At 40.9% G+C, this 24507-nt stretch overlaps 2 protein-coding genes across 2 annotated transcripts in view; both read left to right on the top strand.

Annotated features, from left to right (window-relative positions):
• Nucleotides 1-24507, top strand: part of LOC141656664 (receptor-like protein EIX2) — a 398824-nt gene that overhangs the window by 325567 nt on the left and 48750 nt on the right. The gene's annotated exons all lie outside the window — the stretch shown is intronic.
• LOC141654799 (receptor-like protein EIX2) lies at nucleotides 18389-21079 on the top strand. Its single transcript, XM_074461916.1, has one exon. It carries the CDS (start codon nucleotides 18389-18391, stop codon nucleotides 21077-21079), a length of 2691 nt encoding a protein of 896 aa, XP_074318017.1.

A 24507-nucleotide genomic window follows, 5' to 3' on the forward strand; every position in this document is an offset into this window, starting at 1 on the left:
ACCCGGCGGCGGTGACGATCGAGGGGAGGGAGACGGCTCCTCCTCCCCGCACACCGAGCGGAGGGCTCGCTTTGTGGCCGTGGTGGTTTCGTCTTCGATTTACCTCGGAGACAAGGGCGAGAGGTCATCGACGAAGCTTCTTCCCTTTCTTTCGACCCGAGTTCCCTAGGGCGCCGGGACTGGTCATCACTTGGTTTTGCGGTCCTCATCCGCTTCATGAGGGCCATGGTTCGTCCCGGCCGATGGAGAAGGGGACTTCTCCGTCTTTGTCGGACCGGACTACTTCGTTGGAGGTATGAACCTTCCTTTAGATCAAAGCAAGTTCCTTTCTTTATCGGATTACGAAAGATCGTCCTTGATTATTCTGCTTACGGGCGTGGGTGTACTCGTACTTCCCGGGCCTCGCGCCCAAGAGGACGGAGCCACTGGAGAAGGCTTATCCCGTGGTGAGGGATTGGGTGATGTGCCGGACGAAGAGCAAGCGTTCTTCTCACAATGTCTACCGGCGGGACGTGAACGCCCTTCAGCTGAGCAGCGTGAGTATCCCACTCGTATTCATTTACACTTCTTATCCTTTGCCTTTACTTGATCATAGGAATGATCTTTGCCTTATCTTGTCGCAGTGGGTGCCCAAACCTTGGGCGGAGTACGCTGGAGCGCCTCCTTTTGTCGATGAGGTCCTTTGACCTAGGAGCCCGAGTCGGCTGCTGTTGTGGACGTCGATGGGTCCTGTGTGGTATCTGGGCGAGCGTTTGGCTCGTCAGTGCTCTCGGGACGCGTTGACGGTTCCCGTTGATCCTCCCAGGACGATGTTTAGGGAGCCTTCTGATGCTGAGAGGGAGGCGGACCTGGCTGGTGCCAGTGGCGACGACCTTCTTCTCCCTGACGAGGATTACTCGGCGTTCCTTTACGGGAGGTTGGCGTACTGGCCGGTAGTGGTGAGTATTTTTACTTTTCCTTGATTTGATTTTGAAAATTACGACGAAAGATCATCGATTAATGAGAGCTATTTGTCTTTGCAGGAGGTCGAGGCGGCGGGCATCGAGCCCCCAGTGTACCCCGAGACCCTTGAGTACACCGACGCGACCGGAAGGACGACGATCTCCGAGCTGCGTGACTTTGACGTTGCTGTGAGGGATGCTGGCCTAGACGACTGGCAGCATCTGATTCGGAGGGTGAGCCTCCAGCTTATATACCTTTCGTGTAAGAACACATTTGATTAAGCTTGTTTAATTTGCTGAGAATTTCCTTTGAAATGCAGGTCGCGCCGTCTCGGTTTGTGGCACTATGGAGGGTGGCCAACCGGCTACGAGCTACCGCCATCGAGGCACTCGTCGGTGGTCGAGGTCGTCAGGTATGAACCTCATTTGATTTCTTTTGATTTTTGATTTCCAATTTTGCTTGAATTGATTGACATGAGCCAATTTATTTCTGTTTACAGGCTGGCCGCGAGCCGGAGCGAGAGTTGACCCAGTCTCGGGAGGAGACAGCTCGCTTGTTCAGGGAGCTCGAGGTTCGGGACGCCGAGATTGCCGTTCTGGTGGCGAGAGTTGCCGAGTTGGAGGGCGCCCAGCAGTAGTTTTGTGTAGTTTTGTAGACTTGTACATTTGGACATCTGATTTGAACATTTTTTTGGACTTTGTTTGGGGCGCAAGCCCCCAGTTTGCTTGTACATTTGCTCTGTTTGGTGTATATATGACGGCCTGAGTGCCCTTGCTGCTGGGTTGTGTTGCTTGTATCTGCAGGTTAGTTCTTGAACAGGTTTGGTAGATAACGGTTTACGCCGTCATGCTGCCGAAATTTACATGGAAATCACGCAAAACATACATTTTATACATATGGCCTTAATTAGCGCAAAAAAAGACTCAAAAGAACATAAATGCGAAAATGCAAAAAATTTGCCGGAAATGACCGGACGGTAGGGAGGGTTACCCCCTAAAAAAAAAAAGAGAGAAATCTATAAGTGTAGAAATGAAATGTTGAAATTTGTTAAAAATGAAAACAAAAGAAAACTATTTCCCAAAAAGAAATGAAATTTATTTCCTAAAAAAGGAAAAGGAATTTTATTTCCTAAAAAAGAAAAGGACTTAAGTGTGATGAAATGGCGAAGGTGTCGACGTCGCCTCGAAATGCGTGCCCGCGAATTTAGGAAACTTGAAGTATGATAATCTCCTCGTATTTACCAAAATAAAACCTCGCAGGAATAGGAAATCATGCGTTATAGAATTAGGAAAGATCCAACGCGGAAATCACATAAGTGAGACTGGGGAAGAGGCGCAGCATGAGCTGCGTCCCTTTGAGGAGGCGCGGCGTCTGCGCTGTTCCTGCCGGTCCGTTACGGCGGATTTTTGGAAACAGCAATTAGTATAAATAGAAGCGTCGATGGAGTTTTAATTCACATAAATCTTCCGTCTTTTCTTCGTCTATTCACATAAAACTCCCAAGACAAATCTTCAAAAGAAAATTATCATCATGAATACTTTGGAGATCCGCTTGAAGGAATGGACCAATGAATTTTCGAATATGGAGAAGCATGACATGGGTGCTTATAACCTTGGATCTCTATTGAGTTTGAAACTCATTAAGATTGTAAAACCATTCTTGGATGCTTGCCTTGACTATTGGGACCCGAATTATCATGTTTTCGCGTTCCCAGGAGGTGACATTTGCCCATTTCCTGAAGAAATAGCTGCTATTGGTGGATGGGATCCTGAACATTTACCTGCCATTCCTTCCACTTCACAAGGGTATAAGAGCAAATTCAGAGACTTGCTTGGGTGACCGGACTTGAGGTGGATCGTCTAGTTACCCCGAAAGGCGTGAGAATGTTGGACTTTATTGATCGATTTATCAACAGGGCCGACCCTACTGTCTCTCATGTTGCTAGGAGGAGAGCATTTGGCTTTTGTTTGTTGCATGTGTATGTCTTCCAAGGGCATGTTGATGAAGACTTGAGAGGTGATCCTCGTCTTTTGTGCCTTGTCGAGCAAATGGAGCTGCGTAGGAGCCCAGCTTGCTTATGTTTAGGGGAGATTATTTTGGGCTTGGATAATAGGAAATCCAACCGCGATCTGCCGTTTTTGGGGAGTCCCGTCATTTTGCAGGTAAAAGACATCTTTTTTTTTTTTTTTTTTTTTTCGTTTTTTTTTTTTTTTTTTTGTTTCTTTTTTTTTTCGTTTTTTTTTTTTTTGGTCTAATACCTGCTTTTGGTAGGTTTGGCTTATGGAACGGCTCCGATTGATCGAGCCCCCAGTTCATGCACTTTCCTATCATTCCCGTATGATTGCGATGAGGACGCGGTTGTACATGGTAGACTTCACCCGGGTCTGCGATTATTGGAAGAACAAGCTGAAAAGTGATGATGGCCCGTTGATTAGGTGGGTCGTACCGTGGTGGCACCTCAAGTCTGTCACTGGAGTGTCTTCTTTGGATCCCACTAGGTCCGTGCGCATTCCGGGATTGGAGTTCATGGTATGCATCTTTCCGGAAAGATTGATGAGGCAAGTTGGGCTGAAGCAGACGATCCCGAGGCTTGACACCGTCCCGCAGACTGCTATGGCGCTTACTACCGAGAGCCGAAGAGAGTGGGCTATTAAATGGGCCCAAAGAAACATGTGGTTCTTGAACTTTTCCGCCAATGCTTTATGGGTGTCGGATTCCTATCTGAGGTGGAGAAAGGCTGCAACTCCGGAAGAGCGCGAGAGACTGAGGAAACGCGAACCTGTTGACTACAAGGTGCGCGAGGGAGAGAAGGAGAAGGAGAAGCATCTGACAGAGGGAGAAGAAGAAGCCGGGCTTCAGGTCATTCGTCCTTCAAAGAAATCAAAGACTACTCCTGTTGCAGAAATGGTGGTTGGCAAGAATGGAAGAGTCAGGCCTCGAGAAAGACCGTTGGTGATTAGGTCTGAAGTGGTGCAAGAGCGCCCAGCTCGAGGTCGTGATAAGAAGTATGACAAGAATGACAAGGGCAAAGGGAAGATGGAAGAATAGCCCGAGTCTTTATTTATTATTTGATTATTATTATTATTGTTGTAATAAAAGGGAGGGATTTTTAGAATCCTAGCCTATTCTATTATTATTATGTAACGTACTATTATTATTTTGGAAACGAATGAAATGAAAGGTTAAATGGTTATGAAACCGTTGTGATTTTCTACTTATTATTCTTGTCGAATTTCAAATGCAATGCAAATGTCCTTCTATTTACATTTTAGATATAATGGGTTGAATCCTGTGAAGGATTGCCTACGTATTCACTTTAAAAAAGCGAAATCAAACCCTTGCGCGTAGTTCGAGTAAATGTAAAAGAATAATTGTTCGAAGCAAGAGCTTGTAATGAACATAGAAAATAAGCATGAGCTTTTGCTTGTTCTCAAGGTGCGAATTTAGTTTATTTGATGATATGAGGACGACAAATTTGTCAAAATGCAAGAGCATAGTAACACTAGCTTATTTCAGCTTGGCCAGGGGCCGTTTATTTAGTGCCATAAGAGCGGCACATAGGTTTACGCGAGGCGCGTGTTTGGTCCTATTCTAGGCATAGTATCGTTTCAGTTGGTCAAGGTTTGTGGGGTTTGAAAACTCATTCCCATCTAGGTCTGTGATCCTAACCGCACCCCCTGGGAGTATGGATTTGACTAGAAATGGTCCGGCCCAATTAGGTTTGAATTTTCCCCTTGGGTCGACAGGTAAAAGAGCTCTAACCGATTTGAGTACTAAGTCTCCTTCTTTGATGTTTCTTGGCCTAACCCTTTTGTTGAAAGCTCGTTTGATACGTGCTTGATATGTTTGGACATTGTGCAAGGCACGTAGCCGACGTTCATCCAGGAGGATGAGTTCTTCATATCTATCCTTCTTCCAATCGGCTTCCGGGATTTGACTTTCAAGTAGAATACGCAAGGATGGTATTTCTAGTTCGACTGGTTGTACAGCTTCCATGCCGTAGGTCAAATAGAAAGGAGTAGCCCCAGTGGGCGTCCTAACTGATGTACGATACCCCCATAAAGCAAAGGGTATCTTGCTTGGCCAATCTATATAGTTGTCGATCATTTTCTTGAGAATTGTGACAACATTTTTGTTCGCCGCCTCTACCGCGCCGTTAGTCTGTGGTCTATAGGGCGAAGAGTGGTGATGCTTAATCTTGTATTTGGCTAGCAATTGCTCGGTTTCAGCTTGGAAGTGTGACCCATTATCGCTAATGATCTCATGTGGGCAACCATATCGACAGATGATGTTGTTTTGTATGAACTTTGCCACATTTTTAGCTGTAAGACCAGTGTAGGAAGCCGCTTCTACCCATTTGGTGAAGTAGTCAATTGCTACTAGAATGAAACAGTGACCTCCTGTTCCGGCTGGGGTTATCTTTCCGATTATGTCAATTCCCCATGCAGAAAAAGGCCAAGGAGATGTCATTGTATAGAGCAATGAAGGAGGGACATGTTGCACATTCCCGAAGATTTGGCAGTTATGGCAATGTCTTACGTATTTGATGCAATCAGATTCCATTGTGGTCCAATAATATCCAAACGTGTGATTTTCTTTGCCATCATAGGCCCACTCATGTGGGGACCGCATTCTCCATCATGGACTTCTTCCATCACCTTTCGTGCCTGTGAATGATCAAGGCAACGTAGGACTACACCAAGAGGTGTTCTTTTGTATAATTCTCCTTGCATCAGAATGTATTGGGAAGCTAATAGGCGTATAGCACGTTGTCCCCTCTTGTCCATATCCGGTGGATAGGTACCATTGAGCTTAAAATTTAAGATTGTTTGGAACCAGGGTTCCTGCGCGATTTCCTCTTCATCGGTGATTTGGTGGACATAAGCCGGTTCTGACCGTCGTTCGATGCACAAAGGCATGTCCATCATGTGATCTGGCATATTTATCAAAGATGCAAGTTTCGCAAGAGCGTCTGCAAATTGATTTTCTTCTCGAGGTAGGTGTAAGTAGGTTACGTGATCAAAGAATTGAGCGACTTGGTCTATCCTAGCCTGATAGGGTGCAAGGCTTTCACTTCGGATTTTCCAAGATCCTGTAATTTGGTTGATGATCAGTGATGAATCCCCATGTACTCGGAGGTTTTTGATTCCTAAACTTACTGCCGCCTGTAGTCCGATGAGACAAGCTTCATACTCTGCGGCGTTGTTTGTCACCTCGAAGTCGAGTTTGACAGCAATCGGTGTATGCTCACCTTCAGGAGAAATGAGCAACACTCCTATTCCGAATCCTCTTAAGTTTGATGCTCCATCAAAGTATAGATCCCAGGAGTCTACATCTGTTTGAAGTATATCCTCGTCGGGAAATGACCAAGTATCTATGGTTTGTGCGTCGTTGATAGGATTTTCTGCGAAGAATTCGGCGACGGCGCGACCTTTTATGACTTTCGGTGGCACATATTTAAGGTCGAATTCGAGAGCATCGAGTCCATCTTGCCGGACGTCCGTTGAGGACGGGTTTCTCGAAGAGGTATTTGACTGGATCCATTTTGGAGTATATCTTGACGGAGTAGCTAAGCATGTAGTGACGTAGCTTCTTCGTTGCCCACACAAGAGCGAGGCATGTCTTTTCGAGTTGTGAGTATTTGCACTCATATTCCAAGAACTTCTTACTTAGATAGTAACTAGCTCTTTCTTCACTTCCTACATTTGAGCCAAAGATAGCACCCATGGCGCTTTCGATTCTTGTGAGATATAAACCAAGAGGTTGATCTCGTTGTGGCGGCATGAGCACTGGTGGTTTAGCCAATATCTCCTTGATTCGGTCAAACGCCTTTTGGCTATCATCATCCCACATGGTGTGGTCTGTTTTCTTGAGTTTCTTGAAGATAGGCTCACAAATCATTGTAAGTTTCGATATGAATCGACTTATATATTGTACCTTTCCTAGGAATCCTCTGACTTCTTTTTCTGTTTGGGGTTGTGGCATTTCGATCAGAGCTTTGATTTTAGAAGGATCTATTTCTATTCCTCTTTGACTAACCACGTATCCCAGGAGTTTGCCAGACGTTACCCCAAATGTGCATTTCTGAGGATTGAGCCTCATGTTGTACTTTCGTAGCCTTGCGAAGAATTTGCGAAGGTTCGCAATATGTCCCTCTCTTTCTTTGGATTTGACGATCATGTCATCTACGTATACCTCAACTTCTTTGTGCATCATGTCATGTAAGAGTGTGGTTGCGGTGCGTTGGTATGTAGCTCCGGCGTTGATCAATCCAAACGGCATTACTGTATAGCAGTAGGTTCCCCATTGGGTGACGAATGCGGTCTTATGCATATCTTCCATGGCCATCTTGATTTGGTTATAACCCGCATATCCATCCATGAAGGATAGTAATGCGTGGTCTGCAGTATTGTCCACTAATATGTCGATGTGAGGTAGAGGAAAGTCATCTTTTGGACTCGCTTTGTTCAAATCCCTAAAGTCAACACAAACACGGATTCTCCCATCCTTTTTTGGTACGGGTACTATGTTAGCTACGCAGTCAGAATACTCGGAAATTTTGATGAACCCGGCTTTGAATTGCTTATCAACTTCTTCCTTAATCTTTAGAGCCCATTCTGTTCTCATTCGTCGAAGCTTCTGTTTCACAGGTTTGAAACCTGGCTTAATCGGAATTCTATGTTCGGCAATATCCCTGTCGATCCCTGGCATGTCTTTGTAGGACCAAGCGAAAACGTCTTTGAATTCATTTAAGAGGTCTATGAAATCGGCCCTTTCGGTAGAGCTCAAGGTAGTCCCTATCCTAAGTTCTTGGGGTTCTAGTTCGGTTCCTACGTTGATAGGTTCGGTGTCCTCTATTACTGGTCCCCCTTCCCCTTCCTGTAGTATTTCTTTGGCTACGTAGGGAGGTATTTCGGTTAAGTCTGGGTCTTGGTCATCCTCAGTATCATCATAAACAGAATTGCACTCGAAAGAACACAGAGAGTAAGCAGAACCTGATTTATTCATATTAAAATTTGAGTAAAGTTGAAACAAAGAAGCCAACTGATCCATGGTCAGTGGCGGCAAAGGGACAGTGGTTGGGGCATTTCCCGAACTACTGTGACTACTCGAGGCTAAGCTAGGAGAAACGAAGGGAGTGGGGATGACAACAGGAGTAGACTTTCTAATGACTTCTCTAGACTCCGACTCTGACTCCGACTCTGACTCGAACTCATCGTCTTCTGGTTCTCCTTTGAACATCTCTCCTTCTCCAGTGGTGAGCTTGAAGAGTCTTCCTTGGTTGTTGGTCCACTTGATTGATTTTCTCCATCCTTTCTGCTGCTTTGTGTCGGTTTCTGTGATCAACGCGGTGGGGTTGAAGCGATCGTCCTGAAGTATCATGGTAATGATCTCATCCTGCGCGGCCCTAATGAATCGGTCTTCTCCAAACAATAGGCTAACAGCTTGTTCGTCTAAGCAAGGTGCTTGACGGGTTTTGACGGTAGGAACCGTTTCTGGAGGAATGAAGTAGCAATCGTGAAAGATCTCGATTACGGCTAGCTTCCTCTCAAGATAATGCCAAGGTTCGGGAAATCCATGAAAGAGCTCCGAACTTCCTTCTTGAACAAAGTATCCATTTAAGGTAGGGAGATAGGGCCTCATTTGGACTCCCACGTGCTTGCGGTTTTGGACTTGGGCCAGCATTTCGAGGACTTCCTCTTTTGTAGGTTTGTACCCTAGTCCAAGTGGTATCCTTGTTGAGTTGCCTTTCTTGTGTGGTGCGAAGGTATTCTTCCGAATTGGGTTCAAAGGCATTCCAGGGAAGTATCCCTGGGACTTGAGTATGTGGTTGACCACTAAGTTGGAGTAGGGATGATAGTATAAGGGTGCCAACTCACTTTCTATGACATTCACACTTTGGAAGCCCCCAAGTTCGTATATGGGATCCGCAAGGACTTGATTGTTCGATTGTTTCTCGATTATTGCCTTGATGGGTGACGAAGTGATCGTCACTACTTTGCCATTTAGTGGGATCTTTATCTTTTGGTGAAGGGTGGATGTTACCGCTTTAGAAGCATGAATCCAAGGCCTTCCCAGAAGTATGTTGAATGAAGCTTCGATGTCCACTATTTGGAAGTTAACTTTTCGTTCGATTGGTCCCGTGGCTATGGTTAGGTTAGCAAGTCCAACCACTTTTCGTCGTGTACCGTCATATGCACGTACACCTTGATTGGTGGGAGTCCAATCCGACTCCTTCATGCCTAGCTTGTATGCCGTTTTGAGGGGTATGACGTTGACCGCGGAGCCATCATCTACCAAGGTCATTGGCACATTCTTCTTTAGACAAATGACAGTGATGTATAGAGCAAGGTTGTGACTAGTGCCAAAAGGTGGCAAATCTTCATCTGAGAAAGTAATACGATTACTTAGCTTTGGTGATTCTTGGAAGACCAAGTTGACTACATCTTCAGGAGTGGAGTTATGTGCTACACTTAGCTTGGCCAAAGCTTGCAGTAAAGCTTGGCGATGTGGGAATGAGCTTGCTATTAATTGCCAGACTGAAAGATCAGCCTTGGTCTTCTGTAATTGCTTGAGCAAATGATCAGTGGGGTCATCTTCGTTGTCATTTGGTGTGATGACGTTGGTTGGTGTTGGAATATGTGTCCTCCGACAATAATGCGATCACGACTGTTGATCATGATGATCACGTGTTTAAATCTCATTATAAAGAATGCAATTGGGAAGTAATATTGTTACTGTCAACTGGTCAACATATATCGGTAATGATTGGCTGACTAGAGTTTGACATTACTGTCGTGTGACGGTGGTGATCAGTTGACCCCCTAGGTCATACCTAAAGGGCAATACTCTTAATTGATTATTTAATTAATCGTATAACGTTACGAGTTAATTAAATTATTTGAAAATTGACGGACGATTTTGGAAGTATAATTTACGTATCAAATTGAAATGTGATTAAATGAGATACGGTCTGAGTAATCAAATTGAATAATTACTCGGATAAAATAAATTGTTTAATGTAACAATTAAATTGAATGAATTGTTATAAATACAATTGGTTGTAATTTATACATGGTAAAATATTTTGGCACAAGTAATTATGACATTACTAAGTCGATTTTTGTATGTGACGTATTTTTAATAATACGTTGATTTTTAATATGTTAAAAATACATAACAAATTTATATCACATATGACATGTGACATATTGACAATTGACAAAAATAATATGGAATCCATATTATAAAGTGGGCCGAAAATTAGAGGGTTGTTGAGCTAATTATATGTTGATTGTAATTAGTGGAAGACATGATGATTACACTAGTCACTAGCCATGCAAGCCTATTGTTCATTGTGAAGAACAATTTTTCCATGCATTGGCTCTTCTCCCTCTCTCCTTGGACCGGTTTTTTAAGAGAGAAAAACTAATTGTTTTTCCTCTTAATTTACCCAATATACCATAATGAAATGTGATTTTTCATTTCATTCTTTACACAATCTAAAATAAGAGTTTTAGAGAGATAAAAACTCCCATCTTCTTCCTCTCCATAATACCGAAATATTTAAGTGTCTTATAAATATTTTTGGTTCAATTTTCTACTAGATTAATATTATACTAGTACTTATAATATTAATTAGATTAAGAGAAAGCCTTGGGTATAAAGCTTAGGGAGAGATCTTGTACTTAGATCTTGTTCATCCATAAGGAAAAGCTCAAGATCAAAAGAGAAAGGTGATCTCTTTTGTGCCCTTAAATCCGAAATCGACAATGTAAGGACATGATTTCTCTTCTATTATATTATTTGTTTGCATGCATAAAATCCGTTTTAATTTTATGACAAATTATTTAGACATATATGAGTATGTTAGTATGTATATGAATCCACATTTCCTTCAGTTGGACCGTTTTGAGTAGTATTTTGATATGGGCGACCCGAACGAGTTAGGTGATCCACATCTTGGTCTTCACCATTTTGGACTATTTCCTTGACTACGGAGTTTTCAATGAGATACTCGTCCTCATCATTATCGGCCCAAACCCCATTGATTGCAGCTAGTTCCCTCATTCTCATGATGTCACTTTCTAGTCGTATGATTTGATCGACTAGTTTATCAACCACGGTGACTACTTCTTGCATAGTGGCATTGAGAGAAGGTTAGTGGCGCGTGCTCTTCGGGTATCGCGTTGGGATTGCGTAAGGTTGTTACCATGCTCTCTAGTTCCCAAACTTGTCTATCTACACTCCTTGCCCATGTGATGAAGTCGGAAATGGTGGGGGAGATGGTAGAGTAGAACCCCTCTTTCTCGATTGCATGAATTTCATTTTCGATGGGAGAAATGAGGTGTGAGCAATCTAAGGTAGATTCATCACTTGTAATCACTAGAACTCCAAGAGGATTCTGAGTATTGTTGGGTTTACCTCCTGGTGGTATTGGGAGTCGACCATCTTCAATCATATCTTGAAGCACGTGTTTCAACTTGTAGCATTTTTCTGTGTCGTGCCCTTTGCCCCTATGGTATTCACAGTAGGAATTTTCATCCCAGAACTTGGATTTCCTTTCGGGTTCGGGAGTAGGTCCAATGGGTTGGAGCTTCCCTTGCTTCATTAGCCTTTTTAGAGCGTTGGAGTAAGTATCCCCAAGGTTTGTGAACTTCCTTGGTGGGGTAGTTTTCTTGGATGGCTCGAGAAGGTTAACCTCATCGGTCTTGCTAGTAGAGCCGTATGAACGACTTGTGGACCCTTGATATCCTCTACCTACCGTTTTGGACAAGAGTCCTTTACGGATGTCATCTTCAATTCGCGTCCCTAGTACAGTTAAGTCCTTGAAGCTTTTGATGTTTTGGTATCTCAAATGATTGGCATATATGGGCTTGAGATTATCCACAAACTTTTCCACAAGAGTAGCCTCATCCGGGCGTTCAACTAGTTGGGTGCTAGTCTTCCTCCACCTACTTAGGAAGTCGGTGAATCCTTCTTTGTCATTTTGGGTAAGAACCTCTAGAGTACGCATGTTGACTTGGATCTCGGCATTATCCGCATATTGTTTGGAGAACTCGATTGCGGCGTCTTCCCAAGTAGCGACCTTCTTATGATCCAAGGAGTAGAACCATTGTTTCGGGATAGTGTCAAGAGATGAAGGAAAGATCCTTAAGAACATCCCGGGTTTAATGCCTTTGATAGACATGTAATCTTTGAAAGCACGGATGTGGTTCAAAGGGTTCTCGTGTCCCTTGAATTTAGGGATATCCGTCATATTGAAGTTAGTTGGCAATTTGGCATCGACGGCCTCATACTTGCGATTGTTCTCCATGTAAATGTCATTCCCCTTAAGGTACATCAATTGCTCCTCCAGATGTTGGAGTCTTTTCTCAGCTACAGTCATCCCCATGAGAGGATTTCCGTCTCTAGATTCATCATCGAAATTGCCTAGTACTTCCTCTTCGTGAGGGGGAAGTCTCCCTTCTAAGGAATAGATCTGTCCTTCGATAAGCTCAAGGCGGGCGTATGTTTGGTCTTGGGCGACTTGGATTTGGGCTAGCGCGGTTAGGATTCGATCATTACCATCTTGAATTTGGCGGAGATTTGTTTCATCACTTGATCCGGGCATCTTGGAAACTGGATAAGAGATCGGCGACGAATCAAAACACGATCGACCATTCTATCACACTTGCTAAAAGGAGAAAAGTTTTGACTCGGGAAGTGGGTGTGTGCCACTTGTGTTGAGTGAGTTTTGAAGAAAGACAAGGTCTTTGAAAATGTGTGTCCTAGTCAACTGTAGTGTAGTTGTAGGAGTGGACTCGAAGTGAGGTTTTGAAATGGGCTTGTGGCCCGGATTTTGACGCGACAAACGGACGGAGTTTTGACCGGATTTTGCGCTAATTAAAGGCCTATTTCGAAATTCTTGTTTGAAAAAGGATTTTGATTTTTTTTGAAAATTCGTCATGGTTTTGTTTAGAAATGGTGATCACGTAATGTTTACACATTTATACAAGCATTATAACGGGATGCTGAGTGCATTTAAATGGGTTTTGGTTTAAAGGGTGGGTTGCCATACCGAACCATCAAACCCGGGGTCTGTGGAGAGGCTCGTACCAAACAAGAGTAAGACCGATTCCTAGTCCATTTCCTCAAGTAGTGAAGGCCCTTGATACAAACAAGAGTAAGCATCATGGTATGGATGACGTCAATCGCTATCCATCCTTAGGCCCAAATAAGAATTAGGACCGTTTAGACGGGACGATTGGTCGAATGGGTTGGGTTGGGCCTAGGAAGGCCGAGTAAAATGATCTAGGAAGACCGAGTTATGAAAACCGACAATTGTCTTGTACAAATTATTCCCTAACCTTGTTCAAGTTTCACCCTTGATACACGTAAGTGTATTATCCCCAGCGGAGTCGCCAAACTGTGGACAGCGGGCCGCCCACGGGGGCGCTTGGTGAGAAGCGAAAACAAGCGTTTGCATTTTGTATGGAGTCGCCACCAATTTTTATGGGAAATTGGAACCGTTCGAATACCTCATGTCATGTCAAGACATAAAGTAGTGACATGAACACTAAGCAATCGTTACCCTTAGCATTCTATGTCTAGAATGACTCTCGTGGATGCCAATGAACACGGGTGCTCACGGAGATCTGGAGTAAGGGGTGAGGGTACGTATTAGGAAGCTCTTTTGATCGAACACCTAATCCCGCCCGCCTCGATAGCGGCCTCTACTAATGATTAGGGATATCATTTATACTCGATATATCGTCGATTGTATGCATGCAATGCAACATCCAAGTTTTGATCCTAACATGTGAGAATTAGGCTAAGTCGGTGACAAGTAATTAGCATACAATTTGGTCGAAGTTGGATTTAATGCTCATTTACATGTGAAAACATTCAAGAAATAGGAGAAATACAATAATTATAAATTACAATAATGAAAATTACAATGATTACAACGGATTAGGCGATTTATGTCGAAAATACCTTTAAAACGGATAATTTGAGAAAAAGGAATAAAAGAAAGAAAATTAAAAGAATCAAATAAATTAACGAACAAGAATTAGCGTGATAATACGATTAATAATTAGATAACATAAACTAAATAACTATGTCAAGGCAGAAACGGAGTTCAGAGACAGAACTCAGCCAAGAACAAAGCGCAGCAGTGCTCCCTTTGAATAGGCGCAGCGATTCTTTGCGTCTGTTCCTAGGGCCGAGTTCGGCCGTGAAGCCGAATCGCAAAAATCGTTAATGTTAATTGGTAATTTTAATGATGGATTAAATTATTTACTCGGATAGAAGTGATTAGCAGGTTGTTTAACATGTGAATGGGTCATAAAAACAGTAAAACATGGATGAGACGGAATTAAGATGGATTAATTACATGAGTGGGCGATATTAACAAACTATACAAATTGATTCGATTAGTTAAATATAATGGATACGATGAATTAATAACAAACATATGATGGATATGACAAAAGACAGATTAGAATATATCAATGACGAATTCCAGAAACTCAACATGAACAAATTGAACCTCCAAAACCCGAGCTTGAATTTAATGACGAAAACCCGCAAATATTGGTTATAAGGGATTTAAGTCGGATTAATGACGAACTAAACATGTTAATGAATGAATAATATACATATGAATTATTGATGATGATTATGTGAACGAATTAAAGAGAAAACATACGAAAACAAATAAGAAAGACGAATTACAGAGGACGAAGGAAGAAGAAAAGAAGCAGGAACTGCGGCAGCCTCACGAAGAGGCGCAGCAGGAACTGCGCTCCTTCGACGAGGCGCAGCAGTTGCTGCGTCTTTTCTCGACTGTCTGTCTACTGAAAATCCGTAAAAAAGGTTTTAAAGACGGTTTTAGAAATCGGTCTTAATGGTATTTTCGACGTAAATCTTACAATAATGATACGATAAATAAAAGTACAATAAATAAATAAGGATTATACACCCTCAGACTTACATGTTGACGAAACGAGAAGAACTAAGATATCGATTAGTGATGCTCGACGCGAATGTAAAGAAAGTGCCCTCGTAAGAGGAAAACGATTAAGTTGATTGATTAATTAGATTGATTATTGTGTAGTTGGTCAAATTGGTCGGTCATGCAACGGAGAGGCTGGTACCCGGAAGGATCCGAGCTTACGTGGTCGAATGTTCAAGCACGTAGGCGCCAATTAGTAAGAACAAAGTCTAGAATGCAAAGGGAGAAGAGAAGGGCGGACACTCGCGTGAGAAATATGAGGAGCAAAGGCTCCTATTTATACTAATCACGTGAAGGAGTTAGGGTTTCGGAGACTCTTTGGAAGTGAATCTCGGAAAGATATGAAAAAGATACGTGAAACATGCAGAGAAGGGCCTGGGAAGAGGCGCAGCGGCCCATCGCGTCTCTTGGAAGAGGCGCAGACTGCCGCGTCTATTCCCAGGAGGTTTCCTCTTGCTGAAGAAAGATTTCCGCGTTTGAGTTATGGTAGGACGGAAATAATCCGATCTTCCTTAATATTTAATATGAATATTACGGGATATTATTTGCCAAAAGATAAAATTTGTGAAATATGGAATAGAAATATCCGGAACATTCCAGAACATTCCGACTCGGGATTTAACAGTTATCAGAAAATGGAGACGGTTTTTGACCCGGACTCCGAATGTACTCTAATTACTGCCAAAACGACCGTATCAGGACGTAGATGACAACTGTGAGGTCGACATTAATATTTGAGCAATCACTTGACGATAATCTTACGAACTGTCACACATCGTTCCGCGTACCAAACATGCGGCCCAATCATCACCGGGTGGTTTGCGGGAGGTGCAGAAATGAGGTATCTACACAAACGAGTACAAGAACACCTCAAACCAACATCGTTTGCTATCTCAAACGTCGACTGAAAGTTACCCCATTGCAAAATGTTAAGTCCTTCGGCCAAAAAGTCGTGTTTGACAACAAAAAATTTATTAAAGGTTGTGTTTTACAAACTTTTTTTTTAAAGGTGGTGTTTGGAAAAAACTTTTTTTTAAAGGTTGTGTTTGACAAAAAAAACCCTTTTTTTGTAGTTTAGTCTATAGATTTGTCAAGAACTAGCTTCTGACATTGTCAAGGTTGATTTATTGATTAGCTTTTGTTAGGTATTTTTAAGCATGATTTACATAGCGAAAACTTCATATCCCCGAGTAAATTCTTTAACTATAGATATTAATGTCCGCAAGTTTGATTTCCCTGTTTCCCTTATATTACGAGAAACTTTAAGCTACGTCCGTTACATGACGTCATTATACACCCCCTATAATTTGAAGAGTTTATGATTCAAGTACCTAAGAGGGGGAGGGGGTGAATTAGGTACTATTTTAAAATTTTCAACTTAGTCTTTATTGAATTAAAGCAAGTTGATTGATAATGTGAAGAACAAATGGATACATCAAGTAATATTGATTCATTAAGAGTGTATCACGATGTTTAAGAAGATTGCGTAAGGCAACGGTTAATCTGACTGTTGCTTGTATGTCTTAGCTTATAAGAGAAGGCTACTGACCAAAAAGCAACAGTATCAGCGACTGTTGTTAAATAAAACGTGAGTGAACAATCGAGTAATATAAATGCAGCGGAAATTAAAGTAACAAAGATTAACACGATGCTTTTGAATTGGTTCGGCCAACACTCTAAGGGCCTACGTCCAATCTTCTTTTATTAATAAGTTTAAGTGATCTACTCCGACTACTTAGACACTTACAATAAAAGGACCAACAACCTACTCCGGTTGCGACACAAGTTTCAAGACTACTCCGTCTAGAAACTTAAGACTCTAACTAGAATGTTTACAAGATCAAGTTTCCTCAAACTGATTCTATGAAAGAATTGATAAGGACAACTTATAGATCAAACGATTCTAGGCAAGGGAATGCAATACTTAAGGCAACGGTAGTGAAGACTGTTGCCACTGGAAGACTTAGAATTATTTTGTAAAGGAAGTAAAAAACTTTGAGTTCTTAAAAACAAATTTGCAAAACACTTTGAAATTCTCAGGAAAGTCTTGATAAATGAATGAGAGGAGTGCTCCTTTTATAGAGAGGCAAGAGCCTTAAAAATTAGGGTTTTAGAGGTCAAACTCTTTAACATGTGACAAGAAGTTTGACCACTCAAAGCTTGCACACAAATGGTAAACCTTTAAAAGGTAAAATAAGAAAAGAAGTTTGGTAAGGCATCCAAAGAAGGTTTGGTTTCAGAAATATAACATGTGAACCAAGCAAAAGAGGACAACCCTTGAAAGACCATTTTGGAAAGAAACAAGTTTTGCTTTCATAAAGTAAGGGAAAGTTTTTTTTTTACTATTTTGGTGAAAGTCTTTTAGTATATTCAAATGACATATTCTTTTCTTGAAAAACCTTTCATTATTTTCAAAATCTCAGAAATGTAAATTTCACAAATAGAGATTTGTATTTGAAAGTTTGAGTATTTTTGAAATTGAAGACTTCTTCCAAGTGACACGAGTTAAAGCAACAGTCTAGCTTACTGTTGCCTTAGAAAGGCATCACCGTTGTTAAACAACAAATCCCTTTCTTCGTTGCCGTAGTACTATACTCTCTTACCCTTACATAAGTGACTCTTATTACAACACAATTTCTTGGGTAGCTTCATCAACACTTCTTGACTTTGAACATTGATTAATTCTTGATTAGGGAAGATGACTAAATCCTGAAATGGAATATCTTAAAGCATGTTTAAACATCGGCATGTCATGATGTCATCATCAACAAATGTGTTCTAACATAATTAACAACATTTAACATTATTTACAAAGGAGTTCTGAGTGAAATAACATAAATTGGTTATGAGGTATAATCGTTCATTTTTTTTTTTTTTTTTTTTCAAATTTTGCCGTCCATGTTGTTACAAATTATTGATTACTTTGTCACTTTGTTGGGTATTTGCAAGCATGATTAACATAGCTAGACATTTAACTTAACAGTAGACTTTGACATTGACTTGGACTTGGACCCTATGGGGAAGATTTGTGTGGATGTTGTTTCAAGTGCAACGTATGGAAAGGGGGGTGATTGCGTAGACCAATTCTCTTACACTAGTGCCATGGCCTTACGAAATGACAAGCGAAGTCAGTCAACTTTCACCCCTTTCTACACTTAAACTGATTGTGTAGCTGATATTTGCTCATCTTTCCAAGTTGATGGTTGTTTGTTTCTTCTTCATTTTTTCTATTAATTTGCTAATCTGATTGCTCTGCTTATAAATATCGAGTGCCCTTAAGAACACTTGTTGCAAATAATCTCTCAGATAACTTATACAGTATTTCCCTAAAAAATGCTAGAAATCCCTTCTATTCATGGCAGGCAGTATTTTTGCTTGCTTTTTCTGGTTGGAATGCTCCTGCATTTCTCAACTAACACTTCTTTTAGCTCAAAGCTTAACACGACAATGTGTAATGAGAATGATAGAACATTTCTTCTCGACATGCTTCCAGAGTGCGCGAGATTGCATAGCTACTCCTTTTACCTTGACTGCTGCAATAATAGGCCTGGCATTTCATGCAGTAACGTCACTGGCAGAATAATCGGCCTTGATCTATCTCTGATATTCGACTCTACTACATGTGTTGCGGAGTTTCGAGAACCGTCACTGCCTTTATTAGATGACTTGGCTAGCCTACAGTTGGACTTAGCTGAAGTATCTTTCACTAAGGGATTCTCAAGTTTCATTCGTTCTTTCCCCAATTTAAGACATCTTTATCTCTCTTCTAATGAGTACCCAGGAAGGGTGATTCCTCAAGAACTCGGAAACATTACAAGACTGGAAACACTTGAGGTAAACCTTTATAACACAATGTACGCAAGTTCACTTAGCATGCTTTCACGACTCACTTCACTGAAGCGCCTAGTTCTCAATAGTGTTAGTCTCAGTAAAGCCACAGATTGGCTCCAGGTTGTGAGCAACCTACCTCACCTTGAGCATCTGGACTTGAGTGGATGCAGTCTCCCTAATGTTATACGTCACTCTCAACTCAATGCTAATTCTTCCAAGTCACTTGCGTACCTTGATCTTTCGGACAACTATCTTGAATCTTCGTCTAGTTGGTCTTGGATTTTCAATCATAGGTCTCTCATCAGCTTCTTCATATCTAACAATCAGTTAACTGGCCCAATTCCAAATAGTTTTAGAGGAATGACTTCTCTTTCACATCCGGATCTTTCTTATAATAGACTTGAAGGTCATCTCCCCAGTTCTTTAGGAGGTCTTTGTGGGTTACGTAGTTTGGATGTGTCCCAAAATCGTCTCCAGGGTGATCTTATGAGCATTTTTTGGTCCTTGTCCTGTGCAAACGAGTCACTTACAACCCTCTCCATGGACAATAACCTTTTCAGCGGTTCACTGCCTGATTTCACCAAGTTTTCTAGCCTAAGTAAACTTATACTCCACTCAAACAAGCTGAATGGTTCTCTTCCATCGTATTTTTGGAGACCTTCAAGTCTCGCCATCTTTGATGTGCACAACAATCAACTTACTGGACCTATTCCTGATCTTTCTGCATTTATGTCTTTGAAAGTGTTGCAACTTCAAAACAACAAATTAAATGGTAGTGTGCATCCAGGCCTAGGACAGCTTTTGATGCTCAGACACTTGGATATTTCTTCAAACTCACTAAAAGGCGATCTTGGTATTAGCCATCTTGCAAATCTTTCTAACTTGCGTTACTTTGATATCTCCTTAAACTCGTTGACCTTAAACGTGGGCTCTAGTTGGGTTCCTCCATTTAATTTGGACACTATAGCTCTTGCTTCTTGTGGCTTAGGTTCTCGGTTTCCAGAATGGCTTAGAACACAAACTAAGTATTCTAGGTTGGATTTGTCAAATACAGGGATTTCAGACACAATTCCATTTTGGTTCTGGAATCTTTCCTTCGGTACTACTTTTATCAGTCTCTCCCATAATAGACTTCACGGTGAATTGCCTACTGATTTCCCATTTGTGTTTGGCATGAATCCTTTCATTGCCATAGACTTGAGCTGTAACTTTCTTGAAGGAAGCATCCCATCTTTTTTCAGTAATGCAGGATATTTGAATCTCTCAAGAAATGGCTTCTCTGGTCCCGTTTCTTTTCTATGTCAACCTTCCTTTCAGTTCAGTATGGACCTCTCACATAACAACTTGTCAGGCGAGCTTCCTGCTGATTGCTGGTCTGAGGTTGCTGGTCGGATCTTCCAATCTAGAATGATACCTATCTTCCCGCGTATTTTTGTTTTGGATTTATCAAATAACAGCTTTTCGGGACAGCTTCCTAGCTCATTGGCTAAGCTATCTTACTTGCGGAGTTTGCATTTGGGACATAATAAGTTTTCAGGGAAGCTACCTCTGTCCTTGTGTAAGTTAACTTTGTTGTCATTTTTAGATCTTGGAGACAACTTATTTTCTGGAGAGATACCGCGATGCTTGGGGCGTATGCTAAACAATCTGACTGTTCTCAGTCTTCGACACAACTCCATCTCAGGAAGCATACCTCCAGAAATCTGCCATCCCTCTATTCAAATTCTTGATTTATCTATGAATAATATTTCTGGTGTCATACCACAATGCTTATGCATGCTTCAAGCAATGACACAGAAAATGAGCCTTCCTATTGTTATGTATGATTATTCTATTGGGACATTTTCAACCATCGGTGCTCCTTACAAAGATTATATCTCCCTTGTACTGAAAGGATACTTGTACAATGATGCTAATCATCTGGAACTTGTTAAAAGCTTGGATCTTTCTGGCAATGATTTAAGAGGGAGCATTCCAGGTGAAATTTCATGCCTGACAGGGTTGATTTCTCTGAACTTTTCAGGAAACAATCTTAGTGGCTCAATCACTTCCAAGATAGGTAGCTTGAAGTCTCTCGAGTCCCTGGATTTCTCGAATAACCATCTTTCTGGAGCGATCCCTTCAACCATTGCAGACTTGAATTTCTTAGGGACTTTGAGCTTGGCAAACAACAACTTTTCGGAAGAATTCCGTCGAACTCGTTTCAAGGCTTCAATGCGTCTGCATTTGCAGGGAATCCTGGGCTTTGTGGTGAACCACTTCCAAATAAGTGTCCTGGTGATGGAGACGGAAAAGGATCTAGCATAAATGAAATTCATCATAAACGCAAAGACAATGCATTTGATCTAAGGTTATACATCAGTATTGCACTGGGTTTTATAACCGGCTTTTGGGCGTTTTGTGGTGTGCTGGTGTTGAAAAGATCCTGGAGGATTGCCTATTTTCGTGCCTGGATTCATGCTTATGACAAGCTTTACGTGGTGGTTACTCTCATGTTGGTCCGAATTCAAAGGCGATACTTAGCGTGATAGCACTATCAATATCCGCTTCTATCTTGTTTCGCTTTTGGCTTGTAGTCGGTCTAGCGTTGTAATGTTTTCATGAAAATATGCAACTATAATGTTACTTTACATCTAAATCAATAACCGTTCAAACGGCTTGTTTGTATAATATGGAATATCGGATTTTGTTTCTTGATCTATATCCTGATGCAGAGCATTATTCAGTTTAGCATTTTGGCATGAGACATTATACCTGTGATCTGTGATTTTCTGAGCTTGGTAATATTCTTCATGTTCTGATTCCTCTTATGGACAATTTTCTGCTGTTTTGTTTATTGCAGAAATTATGAGTTGTCTCATTCACTGACATTTTAATGGCCTACAGGTAAATAATCACACCTGCTAGGCTCTAAATTTATCCAGCTCGGGAAATTCAAGATGTACTCCTTCCGTCTTAATCACTTGTTTACCTTTCAAATTTTTTGTGGAAGATATTTTAATCAAATATAAACAAATGATTTAGACGGTGGGAGTACTTCGGTTATTTCTCTCCACTTTTACATCAAACTGATTAATTTGCAGCCATCAAAATAACCTTTTAAACTTTGCCTGATACCGACTCTGCTGTGAATCGATGCCACGGCCAAAATTTTACTGTGGAGTACCATGTTATGCAGTCGGAACGTACAACAAAAATGTGGATTATAATCTGTTCCATCTATAAAACAAGCTTTGATTTAAGTAAATGTTTACACGTGTTGTATAAAAAATACAGATGCAAATAAAAATAACTTGATTAACAGATAGAAACAAGTCACTAAACTGGAAATTAAGATCAGACTATTAGAGCTAAGTAGCTAACCCCAGCATCGAGCAATAGCAGCAGCTTGTTGAGCAATAGCGCAACGAATCATGGCGAAAATGCGAATAGCAGAAGCAAAGATAAGTAAATAGAAAGGCACAAGTTGGGGACGAGTGCATGATTTGAGGTAACCAAAAACAATTAGAATTAAACCCAGAATAATTACACCTAAATTTGAAATCCCTAATATTAAGCTTGTATATCTTAGGTTGTTCAACAGCTTTATTGACGACGATGATTTCATAAATAACTAATTACACAGAATAAAAGAAGTATAATTCAGAATTGAATCATATAAATAATCAGATTTTCACAAGTTCCTTCATTTGCAATTGATGATTGAACTTTGTGAATCCCAGAAAAATTGGATGAGTAAAAGTTCAGAATTGTAATTGATATATGTTGATATATGGAGTATTAATAAATTGGGGGTAAAACCGTAAAATGATTGGGGGAACTGTTAGGAAGGGATTGGAAATTTAAAATTTTAGAGAATTGGTAAAAGGTGAATCATTTTTCAATTGGTCTCCCTTGTGACGGGTTACCATTTGTGGCGGATATTTTGTGAGTAAAAATGGTAACAAAATGGGTTAGTGGAGAAATGGGACCACATAAATAGTGTTGCAGAGAGAGAAAAAGTGGGTACTTTGTGAGGTAAAATGGTATCCGTCACTCAAGAGTGACGGATATGTGCCGTCACAATCAAGAATTTGTGATCATTTTTTTTGGTACGAATGAGAGGCAAGCGCGATAAATTAACTATTCGCTATTATACGGCGGATAGCGATTCCAAATATATCTTCTTTCGAAGGATACGAAGCTCATTTAAAAGGGAAATCTAAATGAGTAGCTATAGTACTCGAATTAACTCCGCGATTTGCTAATAAATCTGCTGCTCTGTTCGCTTCTCTATAAGTATGCTGTAGTTTGACTACCCAATAAGGTTGTTTGATTAGTTTTTAGCAACGTTTAGCGATGAATTTCAGATTGGGTAGGCTGGTTTTCCACAATGAGTTTGACATAAGAAGAATTATCCATATGGACTATCAACTTTCTCAAGTGGAGCGATTTTGCCTTTCTAAACCGACCAAAAGAGCAAGAAGTTTAACCTTCATGGGCGAAAAAATAATAAGTAGTGATGAAGTTACGAGATCCATGGGCAAAATTGACAACAATGTATGCAAGTAAATGTTAGGTCGGCAAATTTTCATTTAAGACGGGTATACTTAGCCTGGTAAATCGGTTAATCGAATTGGGGTCAGTTTTGGTTTGCTGTCTTCGGGTTATTTCAGGTTTTGGTCATTTTCGGGTCAACTATTATCAAATTGTTCATGGATAATAATTTGTTCACAATAGTAAACATTCAGGTCAGGTTATAGTAGGTCGGTTTAATTCGGGTTTCCGGTCAAGCTCCATTACAGCTTAGGAGTTAGGAGTACGTTTTAGGAGGTAGGACCATTCTCCGAGAGGGTGCTATTGGAGTTTCTTTTTCCGTATAATGCTTAGTTAATTTTTGTTTCCGATTTTAATTCCATCTTTTGTATAAATAAAAAAATAATTAGTAAATTACCATCTATTTATGTTTAGTGTCAAATTGACAATCAACATAATGTGTTTTGACGTTCTATATAAATTGTTGAATATTGGGTAAAAGATACTGATGTATTTGATATTCAAGAGTTGAGGAACCTCGAATTTTGGTGAAAGAGATGTTGGAATATTGTGGTCCCTCCAAGTGGGGCCCACATGCATTAATAAGTTGAAGAAAAGTTGGGAGTGCTGGAGTTGTTGAAAAGTAGTGCGCAAGTAGTGTACATGTTTGTCAAAATGTGCAGTGTGCTCAGTTGCAAAATGTGCAGTGTGCTCAGTTGCAAAATGTACAGTGTCCGTGAGTACTATAAAAGGCAAGCTTCCGAAGGCATTTCAACAATCCCACATCCCCAGCAAACACATAAACTAGTAAGTGAGAAATAAGAGCCACTTACTAAGAGTGTGAGAGAAAAATACAGAGAGTTTGAGAGTTGGTGTGGTACTGCTCAAATAATCCTCACAAGATCTGATGATCCAATCGGAAAGATAAAATCTCCGACTGAGTCCCACACATTTAGAATATTATTTCTGAGGGCCCGAGTGTTTATCCGGGTAGTCAAAATAATATTTGTAATCTCCTAGTGGGTACTAGGAAAGACATTGTGTTCCCATTATTTTGCTTATAGTGGAGATATTAAGCGGCCTAAGGGTCCCGTGGTTTTTACCCTTATTCAAAGGGGTTTTCCACGTAGAAAATCGGTGTCCATATTCTCTATTTTTGTTGACGTATTTATTATCGTCTTGTCCATTTTATAATTACACTCCCGTAAGAGGGTAATAGG

This window comes from Silene latifolia, chromosome 5 (genome assembly GCF_048544455.1).
Source record: "Silene latifolia isolate original U9 population chromosome 5, ASM4854445v1, whole genome shotgun sequence".
Lineage (NCBI taxonomy): Eukaryota > Viridiplantae > Streptophyta > Magnoliopsida > Caryophyllales > Caryophyllaceae > Silene > Silene latifolia.